The following is a 22437-nucleotide window of genomic DNA, read 5'->3' on the forward strand; positions in this document are numbered from 1 at the left end:
CAAAGCTAAAATATTAGATCAAGAAGGCCGTTGCAAGTGTAAGTTGAGAACCAAGGGAGACTGGCCGCATATTCTGTTGGACTGCCTGTTTCTCCTAGAGCAGAGAAAACTATGGCTGCGCCCGGTTTTTCTAAAATATGGAATAAAAACAAGAATGCAGGCAGCCAGCCTCCTAACAGAAATACCCTTCATTAATATTGTAATTGCCCTAGGGAAATTCTTAAAGGTGACCCAGAGTGCACTGAGAACCAAGGGAAAAATGTAGTACTGTATGAAGTTTTACTGACTGAAATTGTTACGATGGTAAGAAAAGTGAATAGGTTTTTAACTTTTATAACATGTTTTAAGGTATTTGTAATTTTTTACTGGTGATTAGTATTTTATAGTTTGGACTTTGTATTTTTGAAAATGAAATGTAGAATTGCTTTTTAAAGAATAACATTTTAAAAAATAAGTATAGGTATTTATTGTATACACCCCTTATTGCGTTATGCTCACTGCTTTGTTTAAAGACTACGGTCATAATAAACATACATTTTGACTTGACTTGACTGTTGGTGCTAAACAGATGCTGAACCTGTGCTGAGACATGTAAACAATACGTAAAATAATGAGTATGTGATAAAGATAGGAACTGCTCAAGGAAACGGATTCTGTGGTTTAAATGTCATCACATTGATGTTGTTTTACTGAAGTCAGTTTATCACTTTGTTTTGCCTTTTATAATTGTGGAGAGTGTCAATTGCTAATTTAGGGATGTTAACCAAAAACAAATGGAAGTGTGTCAAATACTAAGCAGACTGCACACCAAAACATCCTCACATCACTAACTGTTGGTTGCAGCGAGGCTACGCAGAGGGGCGTCGCATCAGAATGCTGTGGTAAGAGCTCAAGTGCAGTCTGGGACTCCAGAACCAAGATGGTGCAGCCAGCGAGATGCACTGTACTGTTAGCAGCAGAGATCACAGGGCGGATGTGGACCCAGTACCAGGATGGTACTGCCAGCGAGATGCACTGTCCTGTAGCATCAGGGATCACAGGGTGGACGTGGACGCCTGTACCAAGATTGCACTTGCAGAGGTGGGCCCCGTAGGGGCTCAGGAGCCGGCGCCATAACCGGCAGCGAGCCCCTACCAAAGCAGTCAAAATGGGGGCCGGAAGCGGCGAGCCGAGCAAGGAGAAGACGGCGGGAATACGGGGTCTCCCCAGAGACGCGAGGGAGCCCCCATTTGGCGCGCAGCCCGCCCCCCCGCCCCTTCCCCCCACCTGGTTTCCGGCCGCACCGCGCGGCCAATGGGGGGGGCAGGCGTTGTTTGAAACCCCCAATGAGGGGGTGCCTTAGGAACAAGATAGGCCGTGGGGGGGCATATAAGCGCTGCTCCCCCAGGGATACTCCTATGTCCAGGAGCGGGGGAGCAGCACGGCGAAAACAATCTTGAATCTGGAAGTAGCAAAGAGGACACCACTGTGCTGCCGCAAGGGATTGACCCGGGACGAGCGGACGCAAAGACGACGAGGCGGCCCCTGACGAGAGGAACCACCACCAGAGCCTGCACGGCGCGGTGAACACGGAGGGCGTCTGCCTCGCATGACCCGGCGAGCGGAGGGAAGACACTGACTTGACCGGAGCCTGCCCGGTGTGCCGACCTCCCCAACGGCTAGAGCACCACAACCGGAGCCCACCCGGCTCGTACGCTTAGCTGAAGTGACCCGGCCGACAGGAGAAAAAGACCGCAACCGGAGCCTACCCGGGACGGCCTGAGGAAGGAGAAGGAGAACCGGAGCCCACCCGGCAGCCACAGGACAGGCGCTTACCCCGGGGGGACCTCGGTGGCGACTGCACGGCAGCGGAGGTAATACCTGTCGTGTGGTCCTAATACGGGCTAGAGTCCGCCCGACACCGAAGGGACAGGCGCGTGCATCAGGGGGCCTCGGCGGCAGCTGCACGGCATCAGAGTGGTAGACTGCCGGTCCGCCCCCAAGCTTCCCCGGAGCCAAGTCCAGGAAGTCAGGCAGCAGCGTCCACACGGGCGCAGAGGAAAGCGGCAGGCGCCCCCTGGTGGCGGAAGGCAACATTGCAGGCACAAATCGAGGCCTAGGAAATAAGCCTCGGACTGCTTAAAAGGGACAGCTTTTTGGTGCATATATCAACGGAGGCTGCACCCCGCTACTACTTATCGGCCAGCAGGTGGGCTCGGCGCGCAACGACTGGGAGCAGCAACCCCCCCGCCCAACACATAAGTGGCACAAAATTGGGGCAGAAGGCGACCCGACCAAGAAAATGCCACAGAAAGGCAGCACACGCAAAGGCCAAGATAACCTGAGTGACCTGCTCAGGAGGGTGCGCGCGGCATCAGAAAAGCACGGCGAGGGGTGGTTGCAGGAACAGCTGGGCCGTGAGACTGGTGAAGTCTAGAAACAACAGTGGTCCCCAAGAGTATATAAATTCAAAATCAGGGGTACTGAATTACAAGTGGCCAGGACTGTGCCCTTCCACACCCCAATATTTGTTTCATTGTAAAAAATAAACTACCCTGTCCGGCTGGACAGTGGCCAATATAGCTCCCATTGTGGACTATTGTTTATCTGATTTTGAATTTATATACTCTTGGGGACCACTGTTGTTTCTAGACTATAGCTACCCACGGTCCCCGGACAACCGATTGGGTTCCCTTGTTGTTGCATACAGTGAGACTGGTGAAGGCACAAGCAAAGACGGAGCTAAGTCAGGTCAAGTCAAGTCAAGAAATTTGTATAGCGCACTACATACCCAGAGGGTTTCAAGGCGCTTAGGAGGGGAGGAGGATTACTTGTCAAATATCCACGTTTTCCAAGCCACCCGCAGCCAAAAGGAGCAAGAGGGCGCCGGCAAAGTTGGCAGACGCAGCGCCCCCATCAAAGACACCAAAGCGGACCCGACCAACTGCAGCCAGCACGGCAATGGCGGGAACGGACAAGGACACCAGCGACACGCCGACCAATGGTGAGCATATTAGCGCAATCATTCAGGAATGCTGCAAAGCGATGGCGCCGCTGTTATTACAAGGGTTAAGCGGGCAGACTGCCAGGGCGCAGGCCGGCGGGGTGGAAGGGCTGGGGCAGCCCGAGGGAGCGCCAATAGTGCAGTGCAGGGAGGCCGTGGGGGCCCCATGGTTCCTACTCCTCCCGGGGTCAGAGCGCCAACAACAGATAGGGGAACAATCCTCAGCCGCCCCGGGGAGGGAGGGGGGATCACCCACAGTAGCATGGGGTAGCCCCCCACCCCCGACCAGGCCACCCCTGACAACTGACATGACAGGAACCTACGCAAGGCCATCGCCAGGCCCCGCAGCGCTGACCACCAGGGCAACAGGATTGGCCAGCCTCATTCCCCTAGCAGTAAAAGAACGAATATGGCGCAAAGAGTTCATAGATATATTCTCACTCCTGGAGATACAGTTAGAGGGGCTAGATCTTACCACATGCGACAAAAAGGAGGAAGACAGGAGGGAGAGGAGAAGGGAGCGGAAGGAGCGCACATTCGACGATTGGCTAGACGCCTTTCGCATTATGGCATGCATAATAGTCGAGAAGTTCCCTCACTGCGCGGCTGACTTATGGCTGTACGAAGCAAACATTCACAATGCACAACAGCAGTTCCAGGGGGACGCTTGGTTGGAATACGACAAGGGTTTCAGACTGAAAATGCAAACACACCCCGAAATGGAGTGGAATGAAGAGGACGTCTCAGGATACATACACAAGATGATGGTAGCGAAGGACGCTAGGTCCTGGGGAGGGAGGGCCGAGCACCCCTATAGAGGGTCCTTTCAAAGAGGGAAAGGGAGGCCGTTTCAAAAACACAAACACTTTAACTCAGGGAAAGGAGCGCAGGGACATGGCCCTCCGGCCATATGCTGGAAATTCTAGACCAACGAGTGCACATTCGGGGCAGCGTGTAGATTCTCACACACGTGTTCAGCATGCGGGGGAGGACACTCGGCAGCAAGCTGCAGGCGCAGAGAGACCACCAAAAGGGACAAAAAAGATAGTAAAAAGCAGTGAGGTGCACGGGGGTGACCACGAGGACAGAGCGCGTCAGGGTACCCCCCCCTCGCTTGGTCCCCCGTCAACACACAATGATTGCGCGCGCTAGCCAACAGATATCACAACAAGACCGACGCGGACACACTAGTACAAGGTTTTGAGACAGGTTTCATCATACCTTTCGAAGCCCCTCCCCCCCCCAGCTGTGACAGAAATTTAAAGTCAGCACTGCAGCACCCTGAAGTGGTGACAAAAAAGATAGAAAAGGAGAGGCTGCTGGGCAGAATCGAAGGCCCCCTCCCAGCTTCGGCTAGGGTAGGTCTAGTTACATCACCATTAGGGGTGGTGCCCAAAAAAGAGAAAGGGCAGTTTAGGCTGATCCACCACCTGTCATTTCCGGAGGGGCGGTCGGTAAATGACGGAAGTAAGGCGGAGGTGTGCTCAGTGACGTACTCCACAATAGATGACGCTATAGATCTAATAAGGGCCACAGGTAGGGGCACACTTATGGCAAAGGCGGACATTGAGTCAGCGTTCCGCCTCCTCCCGGTACATCCTGATAGCTTTCACCTGTTAGGCTTCCAATGGGAGGGACAGTACTATCGTGACAAAGCGATGCCAATGGGCTGTTCAGTGTCCTGTGCCTACTTCGAGCTATTTAGCAAATTCGTGGACTGGGCGTTGCACGACCGCCACCCAGAGGGCGGCAAGCTGCATTACTTAGACGACTTCCTGTTCACTGGGCCAGCAGATTCTCACGTGTGCCGGGACACCCTAGGGGCATTCACCGAGCTGGCAGCGGAATTAGGGATCCCCCTGTCCAGAGAGAAAACCGTGGGGCCCACAACGAAGATCACGTTCCAGGGAATAGAATTAGACTCCGTCTCAGGCACGTCCAGGCTCCCCCCAGACAAGATAGAGGATTTCAGGAGAGATATACAGGGTCTGCTAGGGCGGAACAAAGCCACTCTGAGGGAGTTGCAGCAACTGATCGGGAAACTGAATTTCGCCACCAGGGTGATCCCGGCGGGCAAAGTGTTTGCAAGAAGATTGACAAAACTCACATGCGGGCTCACACACAAGCACCACCGGGTGCGCCTGGGGGCCGAGGTGAAAAGGGACCTGGTAGTGTGGGACACCTTCCTAGCTTATTTTAACGGGGTCCTCATCTGGAGGGACGGCTGGCTGACAAGCAGACAGATCGAATTGTACACAGATGCGTCAGGGAGCAGAGGATTTGGCGCGCTCTTGCGGGGCAAGTGGTGCGCGGGTCAGTGGCCCGACAGCTGGCACAGACAAGGCGTGACAGGCAACATAACATTCCTGGAACTGTTCCCAATTGTAGTGGCCCTAGTAATTTGGAGGGAAGACCTAAAGAACATGAAACTGACCCTATGGTCAGACAACAAGGGAGTAGTGCAAGCGATCAACAGGGGGTCGGCCAGGTGCCCAGACACACTGAGACTAATGCGCCGTCTGGTTACATTACAGTTGGAAGGCAACATAGACCTGCGAGCAAGGCACGTGCCAGGGGTGGAGAACGAGATAGCCGACGCCCTATCCCGCGGCAAGATGAACAGATTCAGGGAGCTGGCTCCCAGGGCAGACACAAAAATGACCCCCTTCCCACACCAGCTATGGAATCTGGCAAGGCAGACCTCTCAGAGCTGATCACCCAGGCACTGGCCCCCGGCGCAGCAAGGCGATACACGAAATACCTAGCAACGGTGTTAAGAATTGGAGGCATTCAATCATTGGCCTGCCCGAGCGAGACACACAGGGCAGCCGAGCTTTTTATAAGCTGGGCATACAAAAACGGCAGGTCAAGGTCATGGACACAAGCCCACTTGGCGGCGGTGATACACTATGCAAAGTTAGAGACGGGTCACAACCCGTTGGCATCACATTACATCAAGACCGCCATGAAGGGCTGGAGGAGGAAGGAGGGGAAGAAGGCAGACACAAGGCCACCAATAGACTTCAACAGACTAGGGGCGCTGCTACGGGCATTAGTTCACGTGGCAGCAGGCGAATACAAGCAGGTGCTCTTCAAGGCGGCATTCACCACAGCCTTCTTCGGGGCATTCCGCATCAGCGACTTCATAGCCCCAGCAAGGGGGGGCCTAGCCGAGCGATGCCTGCAGGCCAGCGACGTGTCCCCGGGAGCGGGCAGGGTAGAGCTGGTGCTGCGCAAATCCAAGACGGACCAGGCAGGCAGAGGGGCCACAGTTACTCTGCACTGCATCCAGAACCATGACCTCTGCGCAGTCTGCTGCCTCCTAGCCTTCATGGCAATTCGCCCAGCAGGCGACGGCCCCCTGTTCATACACGGGGACGGGTCACACTTGAGTAAATTTCAATTTGTAGCAGTTATTCGGATGGCCCTCAGCAAAGCGGGCTTGCCCCCTGGGGCCTTTGGGTCACACTCATTCCGGATAGGGGTGACCACGACCGCTGCCCAACACGGGATGCCGGCAGCAGGCATACAAGCACTAGGGAGGTGGCGCTCGCGCGCATACAAGACATATGTGAGGCCACAGCTACTGTGACGTTAAGTAAGACAGCACAGGATTTACTTGAAGGTGACCATTCCCCCCCTTTCTAATTCCACCAACAGGGAACAGACCCCACCTGGTATGGGTAGTGGGCCACTCCTTCGTCAAGCGGATGGGGGAATGGTGGAGGAACAGGGGACGCGGACTCAAGGCCAGGCCGAAACACACGTGCATCCGCTGGTTTGGCCGGTCGGGCATGCGCTGGGGGCAGCTGACAGCGGCCCTCAAGGAACTGAGGGAGGAGGCGGGACGCCTCCAGGACGTTCTGATCATCCATCTCGGGGGTAACGACCTGGCCAGCTTGGGGCGGAGGGCCCTGCTAATCGGAATACAAAATGATCTGGTGGAGACAGCCAGGACATGCGGGCAGGCGACGATAATATGGTCCGAAGTCGTCAGCAGACGAGAATGGAGAGGCGCGAAGTCTTACAAGGGGGCAGAGAACCCAAGGAAGAAGCTGAACCTCACAGTAAGCAAGTTCTGCAGGGCGAACGGCCTGGGCTCAATCAGACATGGGCTAATACACACAGGGCGGCCGGAATATTATGCGGCCGATAGGGTACACCTATCCGGTGAGGGGATGGAGATCTTTTGGAACAACCTGTGGGGCGCCATGGTGCTAGCCGGTTGCCAATGACAGAAGGGGCGTTGGGGGGGAGCCGCAGGAAGACGGCAGCCTCCCTGTCGGCGTGGCGAAGGGCTACGCTGAAAACGGTTGGTACAGAGGCACACCGGAGGGTGGTGCGCCAGAATAGGTCCACTCACCTTCTGATGCCGCACGGCTGGGTGAGATGGCCTAAGGACAACGGCTCTAGGATGCCTCACGGCTGGGCAACATGGCGACGAAGGGAAGGGGGAATATGCAGAGACGGCGCTCGCAGCCCAGCTCCCGCCGGATGGCAGGGCACAACAGGTCGGAAAGGTAGCGAGGCAACCTAACTCTGGGACAATGGATATCCCCTTCCCGCGCAGAGGAAGCGCAAAGAAAGCCAACCAACAGAGAAACCGCCCCAGAAGGGGCAAGAGACAATGGCAAGGAATGTATAATGACATAACATGCAAATGCAAGTGATACCTGATGCAAGTGATACAATACCTGTTTTCCTTGTAACCCTAATAAACTGCGGCCAATAAATGACCACCACAGTGAGAAGGTGTATTGGCATTCTTGGCGGGACGGGGAGACAAGGAAAGTTACTTAGGATCACTGCGGGAGTGGGGCAGAGTGGGCAGGTTATGCCAGCGAGATGCACTGTACTGTAGCATCAGGAACCACAGTGCGAACATGGACTTGTGTACCAAGACGGCACTGCCAGAGCGATTTATTGTATTGTGCCATCTGGGATCACAGGGCGGAAATGTACTCCTGTACCTAGATATCACTGCCAGTGAGATGTACTGTACTGTAGTATCAGGGATCACAGGGCAGACGTGAACTTCTTTACCGAGTTGGAGCTGCCAGAGGGAAGTACTGTACCATTGTCGACCTATCAGGAATCCCAATGCAGACTGAGACTCCTTTCCAAAGATGGCAGTACTCAAAAAGCAAGGCTCCTCTGTGACATCATAAATGTTAGTGCTGCAGAGGAGTCCTTTTCAAAGGTGGTACAGCCCTTGACGCAAGATTGCAGTGCTTTATCTGGCACGAGCGCTGTTTCTTTACAAACTTGGCTTTGTTCATGTAGCGAGGATACTCCTCAGTGAGGGTGTGGGCTTCACTCTAGTTACACTGGGGGCTGCACTAGGATTACACAGTGAGATACTCCATGGGTGATACTGTGGAAATACATTCTGAGGTTGCTATTACATGTGTGAGTTCTTTCTGGGATTAGTTGCTTTTAAGACTTTCTATTCAATCTATGCCAAGAGGAAAAACAGAAACATGATGACGCACCTGCATAGATGGGTCCCATTGTCAATGTGGCACCGTCTCCAGCTCCAGCACTGCTTCTGCCGTTACCAGGGCAGGCCTGGAAAACAAAGGGGGAGGTTAAATGGTGTCAGTGTCTGCACGGAGAAGAACCCACATCTAACTGAACATCAACAAAAGACAGCTGCACACTGCTTCAGGTAGATTGCAGCAGGGGACATATCGGCCTTCAAAAAGATAGGCAAGCGTCTACTTAAGGTTGCGGGTCGGGAAATCCATCCTCTCATAAGCACTTTATACATTTGACTGCCGCAGAAATGTTAAAAAGCTTTACACATTGCTGCAGTGGTCACAAAAACGTTATTTTAAGATCGATATAGACTAACGTAAGTAACAGGTGTTGTCTGCATACCTGCCACTTTTGCAAAGTACCTGTCATTTTCTTTTGAGGAACAATGTAGGAGAGATGTTGGACGGAAATAGAATTAACAACATATAAAAAGCAAATGAAGACATCAAAAGCATACGTTGAAAAATATAGGAAATGAAAGGACCAGCAACTTTGACCTGCAGCATCGAATATGTTTTATTTAGTCGATGGTCCAGGTGATATTTGTGTGACAAAGTTTTGTGAGGTGCATGTCATTTTACGGTGAGCTGTGTACTAAAAAGTTGTATCACAACATGCCATTCGTAGAGGGTGCAAAATGAACTGTCTATTGAATGTTAACTCCATCGATGCTTATGACGAGCTTTGATCATGACGAGCTGATCTCGTCATAACTGCCACGGCCCTCCCACGCGCAGCCAATTCCCCACCTGTGCCGGCGTCTTCAGGAGTGGGCGGAGTCATGACGAGTCCAGTTCGTCATGAACACAGCTCCACTGTGCAGCATGACGAGCTGGACTCTTCATGAGTACCGAGGCGCCGCGCCCCCGCCCCTGGGCCCTGCCACGAGGGAATCAGCCACGCGTGGAAAGGGTGAACAAGAAAGAACGCTATTTGTGACCCACTAAAATAGTGGCGAATTCTGGTATGGTACCTGTAAGAAGATTGTATCCCTGGATTTGCATTTCAAAACTCGATTTTGTTTAAAGCAATCCATATTCCTTATAGAGATATGTGCTGCTTTAAAAAATCTTTCCCATTAGGGAGGACACGCGGGTGGGTGAAGCAGACTGTGTCCACTGGACCTCTGTCTGCTCCCAGAGAGGCCACCCTCCGAAGGGGCAGCTGTAGCACGCGGACAGCTTCCCCAGTGCACATCTGCTACGACCTCCAACCTCCGAGTCTGAAACCTATCAATGTTTTGCAACTGTAACTCTGTTCATAAACCATTCATGCCTTTAATTACGAACCATAATTAGAAGGGCAGAATGCTGCTTTCATGACCCCTGCTGCCTGCAATACATACTGATTGCAGAACCCCTTTTGTGAGTCGGAAAAGAGTTTTGTATTTTTAAACTACTCATTTGCATTCACAAGCCCTGTGATTTTACAAGCCACTATGGGGCATAATTACGAGAATGTCACGCTGTGCAGCACAGCAAGCCACCTTGCTCTGCTGCACCGCGTCACAGGGAAAGGGCAGAAATGCACTATATTTAAGGCACTACGGAGCATTCCTGCATTTTCCCCAGAGCTGGTGCCCTTTTGGCAGCCTAGCGCCAATGCAGGCACCCTTGCACCATGGTGCAAGGGTGTCTGCATTGCATGCAGGATTGTTTTTGTGCACGAAAGGACACCTTCCTGTACAAAAACACTCCTGAGAAGCATAGTCCCCATTCTATTCTATGTGTGCTGCAGTATGTAGCAAGCACAGAAAGAGGAAGCAAGGAGGTGTATGTTTTATTGGCCATTCCCCAGTCTTTCAGTTCTGGTACATTTGAGAATGTCTTAAAAACCATAGAAGTTGTGGGGGAATAACAACGCAATGTCCATGGAACGCCTTCCCAGGACAGAGTAAAGCAATGGAGCAATTTCAGGTGCGTAGCCCCACTCCAGATTTATGGAGCCACTCGTTACACATTTAAGGTTTGCATCGCTCTTGCACCACATAAATAGACCCCTAGGTTTACAAGAACAGTTGTATTTTGTACAAGATGAGGACCCTAAATTTGACAGAGGAGAAAAAGATGAAAACTTTGTTTACTGTCAGGAAAAATTACTAGTTCATGCAATTTGACTTGAGTTGAGTGTTAGAAGCGTTTATCATAGAGATAACCTAGCAGCTGTGTGTTGGGCACAGCACACTGAATTCTAACTTCCACCATTAACTCAATTAGGACTCAGTGCATGGGCTTCCATTACCTCTGACAAGGAAATTCATGTCTACACTAAGCACTTCTAATCTTCTGTTCACCACTCCTTTAAATCGTGACTCCTAAAACTAAGAATGAAAATATTTAAAAACACACAGTATCCACCGGCTTTTCAATAGATAACTAGCAATGTGCAGCACTTTGTAAGATTTAAATATGTGAGTTCTGTGGCATTGCCAAATGAACTACAACCACGAGTTTTACTTGAACACCAAATAGGGAAATGTGTCTTCAATCTTGGCATTGATAGTTTGCATAAGAATGAAAGGCGTCTTGGAATGGACGATTGTATTTGCAGACCCTGTAATGCAGGGGTACACTATGTACAGCATATATTGCGTGTTCAGCTTTGAGAGTGCTCAGTAGGAGATGTTTAAAGGCAAGGTTTTGTATTAATGGAATAAAACCAGAGGCACTAGATGTGTTTTTGGCTCCACCATCTCCAGATCGCTTGTTCAAGATTGTTTACATTTTTTAAGTAGGCGCTTTGTTAAAAGACTATGTTTATCAATCAATCAGATCATTTTTGTATTGATTATATCTCAATGGTTGTTTTATGCATGATTATTAAATGTTTAACCTTGAATTGCAGGTTATCATAAAATTTCAAATAACTCTAACTTGGGTAACATGTCGGCCGATGAGCTATTGATAAAGGACGGCTAATCTATAAGCAACCAATAACGAATTCTGCATCTAATATTCAGAAATTATCAGAAAACTGCCATTTTATTAATTAGCAATCGACATTAAACAAAACATTTCTATCGAACAGCTATAAATAAATTAAAGCAGACTTCTATCCATCAAAGTCAACAAGAGGCAGCACATGAATGAATAAGTAGTGTCAATATAAATATTATTAGAGGATAGAACATCGATCAATCAGCAATCAATAGCTTCTTCCAGTACATCTATCAATCGCCATTTAACTACAGCCATATGATCTTTTATGGAGCAATCAATAAAGGATCTGTAGCTATCAATTAGAATCTAGAAATTCAGAGAAATGTGAAATTAGTAGAAAACATTTATCAATAAACAATCAATGGGTGAAAAAACATGTCTAACTCGGTAATCAATAGAGTGCTCTTAAAAATCAGTGGTGGATGGATGGTGTCTTATGCTTAACAATAATCAATAGAACACAGAATTATTAAAAAGTCAGAAGTTTATATAGGATAACATATCTATCAAACAACAGTTAAAAGAGAAGAACACATATATCAAGAGCGAATTAGTAGAGGGCTGCACATTTAATATACAGCAAACAAGTGAAGGGAAGCACATCTGTCTATCAGCAGAGGAATGGTGCATATATGAATCATCCATTGATAGGGGACATATGTTTATCAATCATCAGTGGAGGTACACACTAATCAAACAGTTACCAATATAGAACTGCGCTCGCTCACCCACCAGACATCAAGAGTAGAGCAAGCTTGTCAATTACTCCTTAGCCCATGGCAATCCACCTGTGCACTCATGACCCTTGACCTCAGAACACAGCTGCTCTTCTTCATCCTCGTCCTTTGTGTTTCTTTCCTGCAGGGTTGGTTTGCTGCCTGCAGTTTTCTCCTGCAATTCCTCGCTCTCCTGCTCCCTACATAGTTGCTGATCTCCTCTCTTTATGCACTCGCACTGGTGTCCTTGCTTTGACTCTGTAAAGCTTCCTCAGCTGTCTCTCTTTGCGAGGCACAGTGCCTTTTTATTTTCTCTAACTTATCACTTATTCAGCACAAATGTTGCTGAACTTCCCTAAATTCCAATCTGCGACTCTGGCTCTCAAAGAATTACACTGTCTCCCCGTGAAAAAAAACGTTCTGTTTTTTAAAGCCTTATACATAGTATTCGAATCCTTAAACGGGACAGCTCCAGACTACCTAAAAAAGAACTTTAGGTGGTACACTCCAAGAAGTACCGCCATAAACCTGGTGGTCCCTCCCACAAATCTGTATGGGGCGGTGGCAGTTTCATGAGAGGTGCTGTCTCACACTGGAACACACTCCCACACAGTATCAAATCTGCTCCGACTCTAATGACTTTTAGGAAATCCCTAAAGACATGGCAATACAGCAATCAACCCGGGTCCGACTTCATGTCGGAGGCAAGCGCCATGACACCTACGGGCATATGAGCGCTTTACACAATGGTAAATCAAATCACCTGCAGGTGTATATTTGTTTTGATGAGTTCTAAAGGTATTCACTACTACTTCACTTACACACTCCCAAGAGTGAAAGAAACCTTTTAGAGAATACACTCATCGATTGGGGAGTCTGATTAAATCCACCTGATTCAATGGTAATCACTTTAGACAGCATTACAGACATCATTTTATAGCTCCTTGCATCATTAACAGAGACTAATAACTACAAGTTTTATATGCTAAATGATTGAATTAAATACCAACTTTATAATATTTCAGGTGCATTGTATTCCTCAGAAATGCACTAAATGGAAATCATTGCCAGTTTACTAAACCACAGAATGTTCCTAAATTTGAACATTGTGTACTTTGTTACCTTCTTCTTCATTTATTGCTTCCACAGGACAAATTATTGCACTATTTCATGACTAATCTTCATTACTCTCAGTGATATTAGTGTATTGTATCAATGCAGTTTTATCTCAGGCCTAAAGTTTTACATCTGTAGACAACCTCTTGACGAAGTAAGTAGTGCTCCCGGTTCTTGCAGATTACTACACCGTTGCAGGAGGAATTGAATGGGAAAGCATACTCGCCTACAGGAGAGGACATTGAATATTGGATACGTACGACGCTGATAATTGATGAAACTGAAGATATTATTTGCACCATCTGAACTGGGGGGATAGCAGCATTGGAAGAGACAGGCTAACGTAAAGGAGGGCATACTAATACTTGACCAGCCGAGTCAGAAGTAGAACCGGCAGAGAGGAGATCAGAATCAAGGCCTTTTGCAAGCCAGACAGCCCTGAAGAAGTCGCTGGGTAATCCCCTTTCGTCAAAACACATGTTGGCTGCGTGTAGAGAATTAAAAGACAAAGAACGAAATATCACGATTTTCTCTTCTTTTTGTTTGTGCAATCACTGAAATACGAATGTAATGTGATTTTATGCGCATGCATATGATTGTGAGTTAAGTCGTGTGAATGTTGAGGATGCGTGACAATGCTGCAAAGGCCTGATGACCTGGACAATTGGAGACAAGAGATGACCACGATTGAGTCCATATTATAACCATGCTTAGTCCAGCCTAACCTTAATAAGGTTACCAATATGGTGTGTGACATTGGCATTTTTTACAAGAGTCATTCTTTCACTCTGTATATCAAAAGGACTTTACAAGTTTTGGTTAAGTATTTACAGAGGATGTGAATGATGCTACCATGTGATATTGAAAGCATGAAAATCAGTCCCACCCAAGTGCCATTGTTGATAGAGTGTGTTTTTAAATGAGGTTCACTAGTTGTATGTAGGACATTAACAGAGGATGTGAATGATGATATCCGATGGTATCAAACACATGAAAGTGATACCCATCTCACTGCCATCAATTGTGGAGCATGTAAAAAAGGGTTACATATAATAATGGTAATGCAGACATACAGGTGAATCTGTAATTAAAATATCTGATATATGGTGGAACAATTATGTTTTGTGCCCTATGTCTATATAGGCTGTCTCTCATTAATACCATGAGGACTTGATATTTCTTTGTTAGTGTTTACATTTGCTTTACTTTAGAAATACCACTACTATGTTTTTACCTGTACACAAGTGGTGCAGGTGTAAGCAAGATATCATAATTCCAACCCATGTTATGCATCTACTCAGATTTTTTGATTCAGTCTAAAAAGGTATGAAAAACAATCTAATCTTTAGAATGTATGTGTATGAATGAGTACATACATCTGTTGGGTATGGATATCATATGGGTAGGGATCTTAGGTAGCCCTGATGAAAGCCTTCAACCCATTTTGATATAAATACAAGCTGAAACATGTCAGCACCTCTATGGATGTATGAGCCAAAAGTATTAATTGCACATTCTTTGTTTTTAACTCATGGCACCTTTAATAGGAAGAAATGTCTTTGAGTCTACCTTTAATTATTTTAATACCCTGATCACTTCCATATCAAGTAGCCTTGTGTAAAAAACTCCCCCAAAAAGAGATTGAGTCCATCCGGGTAGTACTATCTCAACAGGAAGGGGTAAGGTTACCAATGATGAAGGATACCATAAAAGAGTGGGTGAGGTTGTCTTATCTACAGATGTATTTTTCTTTTGGTAAGTCTTTACTCCTATTAATTGATACACTCGTTGTGGAATACTTTTTCAGATCAAGAGAGCAATAATTCAATAAAATAAAAAATAAAGTGGGACAGAGAGATATAGTAGGCATAATCAAGTCAAAACTCTTATTCACAATTTACCTAACTATATCATTTAGTTGTTATCATTTTCAAGAGTGGTCCATTGTCATGACCCATGAGAGACCAGATTCAGATAGGAATTGTAGGAGGGGGCTGTATAGGAAGACACAAAGGTGTAATCACAAATTCATAGTTCTGATCAGGGCCAGGCAGGCCTTTTATTCTACCAGGCATTTCCCCTGTAGGCTTGCCGAGGGGATCCTAGGGAGGGTGAGACCACACGGACAATATGGAGGTCGGAATGTATTGCACAAAGAATTTTATCGGAAGCCTTGATATTTGAAAACTGGGGCATAAAAATAAAACCGATTATTTTACCTGGTTATCCAGCTCCATTATTTCAGAGTCAAAGGGATAGTCGACCAACAGAACGATACACCCCTAAGTCAATACTGAGAGGGGCAAGGGGACCCTCGCCGGTAAGCATGAGGCAGCCACAGGACAAAGGCAGACAATATCCAATTCATCTTTATCAAGGCCTCTGTCAAGAAGACTCAGGATGGGGTACGAGGGTAATCTCCAACCAAGGAACAAGTAGATGACAGAACAGCAGAGACAACACCTCAGAAGGTGAAACAAACTTACTACGGATTTGCTCCTGGAACAATAATGGGCTAAATAGCAAATCGCCGGACCGTGCCTTCATGAATTATCTAATGTCATTCCACATTATCGCTTTCCAGGAGACCTGGATGACGGATCCACCACATCTACAGGGATATATACGATTTTATGCACCAGCCCTTAAAAAAGCAAAATTTGGCCATTTGCAGGGAAGCCTGGTAACCTACGCAAGTAACATCTGCGCAAATTCTGTCAAACTACTGTCCTTAACTACAACGGAATTCATTGCTATCAAAATCTCCTCTATAAAGGGGCACCTAGGGAATAGGCACAAGGAGATAGTAATATTAAATACATATATACACCCTAACAGGAAATCTAACGATGCAAAGCAATTAGTCAGCTTCGTAGAGTCTTGTATGAGTGAAGGTAATACACCAGACACGATATTGACAGGAGACTTTATTCTGCATCTAATTGGGTCATCTAAAGCGGAGGAAGTTTATTTAATTAACCATATATGGAACATTCCGCAACAGAGAACCAACTCAACAACAGTTCCATCAAAAGTTGGGCAACTTCTTATAGAGGATCTTGAACATCTTATGCTGCGTGCAGCAAATGGCAGAACTACAGGTGATAAACCTCCTGCATTCACCCATCAATCTTTAAAAAAAAGTTCAACGCTGGACTATACTTTTGTATCCCTAACTCTCTTTAAAGAAATCTGCCCATTCATTATGGGAGATAAAGCAGATAGTGATCATTGCCCCCAGGAACTCATATTGCGCACAAACATCTTAAGATCAACAAAATGAGAAGGCTTGCCAGGCACTACTGCTACCATCAACTTTAGGAAAATAAAATTCAAGCTAGCAACGCAAGACAATTTTCAGGAAGCTGCTAAACTTTTATTTGAAGCACAGGAAGGGAACACGAAACAGAGAAATGGACAAACTACACGCATGCCTTGGTAACATCTTTCGCTGTCCCAATCAAATCTAAACCAAAGCAGGGTCCCACTAATTTCACCATGCCGCAAAAGAACAAGATGAAATCTATCAAAAAGAATATTAATTACTCTTTACGGCAAGTGCGACTGTATCCAACCGACAACACAAAACAAGCTGAACTGCAACAGCAGAAACTATACCTAAAGCAAGCAATCTGGGAAGCTAGGCATGACAATGAGGATACCTTATGGGCGAAACTGCATGTGGACTCTAAGCTAAAAAATAGTGCGAGCTTCTGGGAAACGATAAAAAGATTTACCTATCCAACGCATGAGGGTCTATCTTCAAACATATCTGAGGAAGACTGGGGCACTTTCCTGGGAAATCATTTTCTTCAAAGGAACAACGCATTGCAAGCTGAAACTAGCATGGACTACGTATTGCAGTCTAGGATTCAGAACCATCAACCGAATAAGGAAAATGCAACTCCGGAGGAACTGCACGACGGAGAATTACTGGGACTTACTCCCTTAAACGATCATATAAAATCTATCATTAAATACATCAAGAAGGGAAGGCAAGAAGAGGCACCGGGGCCAAATGGAATCCCACCCGTGCATTACAAACAAGATACAGAATACTGGGCGAAGGCATTGAGTCCCCTGTTCCAAGAGATAAGAACAACAGGCCGTCTTCCTCCATCATGGCGGAACTCGATAATTTCACCAATTTTTAAATCAGGTGACAAGACTCAACCTAAGAACTATTGGTTAGTTGCCCTCCTGGACAATGAGGCAAAATATTTTGCCGGGACGCTGCTGGACAAACTGCAACTGTGGGCGGAAGACAACTCAATCATCCCCCTAAACCAAACCGGCTTTTCCAAATCTGTTGGGACCATAAGAAATATACCAGCAATGGCTCTGCTAATCGATAAGGCTGAGAATACAAGAACACCCGTACACCTGTGCTTCATCGATTATCGGGCAGCTTTTGACCATGTAAACCGACATAAACTTTGGTTGAAATTGGCAGGCTGGGGAATTCCCCAGGCTCTTTTGAACCTGCTAATTAATTTGCACACTGAAACCTGTCTGCAAATAAAAGTCTTTGACGGGTCAACTCTATCAAGAAAAATTTCAACAACAAAAGGCCTTAAGCAAGGCTGCGTGCTGGCCCCAATGCTATTTTTTCTATTTTTAGCAGATCTGATTCCGTTACTGAATGCAACCAACTCGCATTCGCCAAAAATTGGGAATCTAATATTACCTTGCCTACTCTACGCTGACGATCTAGTGTTGATCAGCCAAACGAAGGTGGGTCTACAGCGTCTGCTTGACATCACATGTAAATAGTCTAAGGCTAAGGATCTAAATATCAACCTGGAAAAACAAAAACCATGACAATTAAAAAGAACTTCAAGAAAACACCTGTCTGGTTTTGGGACAAGATTCAAATAGATTCAGCCAATGAGTATAAATACTTGGAGGTGATCATTGATAAAGGCGGGCACTTTGTAACCCAGAGAGAAACAATTAAAAGGAAAGGCATAGCCTTAGCAGTCTCAGTGAGAGACCTCAATTCTAGACTGACGGGTCCTTCACTGGCTCCTTTGGTAGAAGTTATACGGGCACAACTTCTACCCAAAATAACCTATGGGAGCGAGGCACAGAGGGGGGGGACTCGAAGCTCTTGGATGCTGTGGTTGCAAAAGCATACAGAATATTTTTTGGTTTACCAACACGAGTCTCTCCAGCGAAGAGTAGGCTTGAGTTTGGTGTGCAAAAACAGACCATTGCAAGGAAAGGTGCAACAATCATCTTCTGGGACAAAGTAAGGAAATCTGAACCTGGCACCCTAAATTGGCACTTCTGGACAGAGCTACAACAGAAGGAGTCACCACCAGCGGCGAAATATTTAGCAACATGCAAGGCAACGCTGGGTCTTACAGAACTTTGGGCAACACCCACAAGTCTCAACCTCCTTAAAAAACTAACAAAGAAATTGGTGCGAAATGAATCCTGGATTGAAGATAAGGCAGCCTTAACAAGGAGGTCGCATGATTGGATGATTCTGAGCACCTATTCCTCTCTGGGGGCTCAGAAGTATCTAGCTTTCGGTTTTGCTAAACATACAAAAATTTCATTTTTGAAATACAGACTAGGCTTGTTGCCATGCACAAAGCACTTCCCGCATTGGCTGAAAACCCAATCTGATTCCAACTGCCGCTTTTGTGGGACAATGCAAGAAGATATGCTGCATCTCCTCTGTACATGTAAAGAAATAACTGAAAAAGGAGACGGTTTTTAAAATCACTTTTTAACCAGAGAGGCATTTGCACACTGAGACAAGCTGTGTTGGCATGTTTTGCACCCGAGGACACGCAGCTTAACTGTTGCTTTGTAAAAACTTTTAATACAAATAGAGAAGAAAATGCCAAAGTCTGAATTACCACACAGCAGATAGGTATAAGGACAAAATCTGCTACAATAATTGCTTGTTTTAATGCTTTGCAAATATCATTAAGTTATAATGTCTTTTAATTGGTTTTAATTGGTTTTAAATCTGCAATGAGATATTTTGTAGCAACGGTTTTAAGTAACTATGCTAAATAAAACCTTTACTTACAGTAGGCTGGAGCCCCAGAAGGCCTGATGCCTTTGTCACTTTTCCCAAATCCCTTTGGGTAATAGCAACAGGCAACCAGAGGCTTCAAGGGAGAGAGAAAGTGAGAGAGGAAGGGGGAAGATAGCGAGTGATCAGAGAGGAGAAGTTAGAGCAGTGATGAGGACAGAGTGAGATTAAATGAATGACAAGAAAGATAATGTGCAGGGAAATCAAATGTGCGACGCTTGTTTGAGCATTTTTGCCGGGTCTGTTTTGATTCACTAAACCAACCCTGTTTGCGATATCTAGAGCCTATGGAAAATTAGAGACTGTTGGCCTGAAATACAAGGGAAGGGCATTCCAGATCAGGAAGACATGAAGGGCCAATCAGATTAATTGAAAGAGTGCACCCAGGGCAATTTAAGCAGCAGGGAAGTGGATGAAAGTTTGTATGGTTCCCTTTCATTCAGCACACTTAACATTTTGTGACTTTCTGCACCTTTGTTTGTTTTCCCTATCTCTCAAGTATATTCCTCCTCTCATCAGTGCTTACCTTACTGATAGCTCCTGTAGCAGTGTAAGACTATCAGCAACATCATTCCTCCCAAATCTACTCTCTCTACTACAGTGGAGCCTGTTTGTTCCCGAGCTGAAGGAAGGGTTCTGGATACTTCTTGTGTTCATTAATAGTATTTCCAATTAGAGCATCAGGTAAACTGCAAAAGTTTACTTTGTGTATGCTTGCTTTTCTGTACATATCCTCTGTACTGCCTGCATGAGTATTACCCCATGGGCTACTTCTTCTTATTCGAGGGACAGGCTTGCGGCAGAAACATCCCAGACATGAAAACAACATCTACAGTATGCTTCCTCTTTCTCCTCCCAATTTACCCTCATGAGATATTGTGGGCTTCGGTTACAACCCGTAGCTCTGTTATGGTAGAGATTGGTGGATTTGCATCAGGGCCAAAATTTAAGACCTCCCAAAATTCTTTACGGATTTGGACATTCATTAACAGATAGATATTTTAAGTCCCAAATTGACTTAAATCATTCTTATACATTGTGGTTTTCTTTGGAAATGTTTACTGCAACCTATATATTTCAATATTAAACAATCCTTACATAACTTGAAACTCAAAAGTCCCAACTAATGAGTTTACAGGTTATATTTTTTGTTGCTCAAAGGTAGTTGAATGTATTTATGAACCTCTATTTTCTAAGACATATCCAAAACCTCCTAAAGGGATTAAACTTTACAGAATTATTCCAAAACAGGTTGATTATTAGACATTCAAATAAGGATCATAGTCTCATTGTTTTTAGTTTCATACATAGTTTATAAGAGAAGTCAAATTTAGTATATAAATATTGATTTATGTATTCTCTGCATTGGATGTACCATGTTACAACGCATACCATTACAACTACCTACCGTTACAACGCGACCATTACAACGCATACCATTACAACGCATAGCGCTTTGAGGTGCTGGATAGTGGTAAGTATAATTTACTATTCTAACTCCAGTCCCCGTGGACCCTAGGGAAGGTGTTGGATAGTAAATTATACTTATTCCCTATCCTAGAGCGCCCCCCAGCGCAATGCGTTGTAATGGTATGCGTTGTAAAAGTCGCGTTGTAACAGTATTGCGTTGTAAGAAATGCGTTGTAACAGGTGTATACCCTCTGCATTGAATGACAAATGAAGTGTATCTGCTTTATTTTGTTTGATGGTTTTAATTTTGGTCACTATTTTGGTTTAGAATCTGGGAACAAACATTTAGCTTATTTACACCTTATTCTGAATTAATGGAAACATGATAATGATAATGTGACCTCCAGTTTAAAGACAAATCTTTGCATTTTAAAGTTGTTTCTATTCACAAGTAATTTTTGATGCTTATCTTAAATAGGTGTTGGACATCATAACTCTGAACTAAGTGCATGATCTAAGAGTATCAAATAGCTGGGCATCCATCTCGTCAAACTCAAAGGAGACATATTCAACCTATACAATACATTCTAATATTCATCAATCAATTCAATTACTTTATTTGGATAAAAACATATCCATAAAAGAACAATTCTCATTACAGCACATAAAATGCTCAAATTTATAATAATCATAATAACAATTTAAAAACAGACAAACTAAGACATTGATCATAAAGTGCACATCATGTTGCAGGCGCACACAGCAGTTTTCAGAAAACCGCCTAAACGAAATATCAATTCATCATCTTCCAAATTTAAGGATAATCCTGTACGCGACTTCAAGGTGAAAAAGTCAATATTTTATGAAGAAAGATATTAAAAACTATTTGGCATATCTTATATAAAACTTACAAAAGAATAAAAAATGTAATGTAGTTTGCGCACTCTGGCCACCACAAAGACATGGAAAGAAGACTAGGTTGTTGTGAAAACCAAGAGGAAAACAAAAGTTAAAATTTCACTGTACCAGGCTTTATACGGAAAAAGAGTCCCCTCTCCCGACGGCCTACAGATTTTGGGAGATAGCTAGCCAACTGATAATAAGTGTTCTCAATAGACATAAAAATAACTAGATTTGGTTTATTGGATTCCCTATCAAGCCTCACCTTACTGTAGTACATATAGAGTACATCCAGAGTTAATTTTTGCTTAAATCATCTATCTCAGTTGGGCGTACAAAAATGTGTTCATAATTAACCCTGCTTAGACTCAATCTCACCTCAGCTAGCCAAGAAATGTCCATTGCCTTTTCACACTTAAGGCAATCTCCTCTAATCTCTCTTGTGAGGGACGCCGCTGGATTTTTCCAAATGGCTAGCCAGAATAGAACAGGGGGAGCTTTATATAATCTTCATCAATCAAACAAGAAGCTCAATTAGCATCCCATTAACTGTAATACTTGTGTTCTACTAATATGTGCATTTCTACATTTTTATTCGAAACACACTGAGCTGTTTTGAGCTTGTAAATCAAGAAACTATGTTTTTCTTGTAACTTTTTTCACTGTATTTCCAATCAATACCATTTTTGTAATTGGTTGTAAAATAATGTGTACATTTGTATATTTGCTGTTTGTTTCACTTAGATGTACAGATATATAGTAATTTGGATATTTGTTCTTTAA

The 22437-nt window shown here is 45.4% G+C and overlaps 1 protein-coding gene across 1 annotated transcript in view; it reads right to left on the reverse strand.

Annotated features, from left to right (window-relative positions):
- Positions 1-22437, reverse strand: part of LOC147733086 (uromodulin-like) — a 113290-nt gene that overhangs the window by 8774 nt on the left and 82079 nt on the right. Inside the window, exon 8 of the mRNA XM_086958924.1 lies at positions 8476-8551. Within this exon, the coding sequence (XP_086815050.1) occupies positions 8476-8551 (76 nt within the window). The remainder of the gene's footprint in view (positions 1-8475; positions 8552-22437) is intronic.

Source organism: Lissotriton vulgaris, chromosome 2_1, assembly GCF_964263255.1.
Source record: "Lissotriton vulgaris chromosome 2_1, aLisVul1.2, whole genome shotgun sequence".
Taxonomy (NCBI): Eukaryota; Metazoa; Chordata; class Amphibia; order Caudata; family Salamandridae; genus Lissotriton; species Lissotriton vulgaris.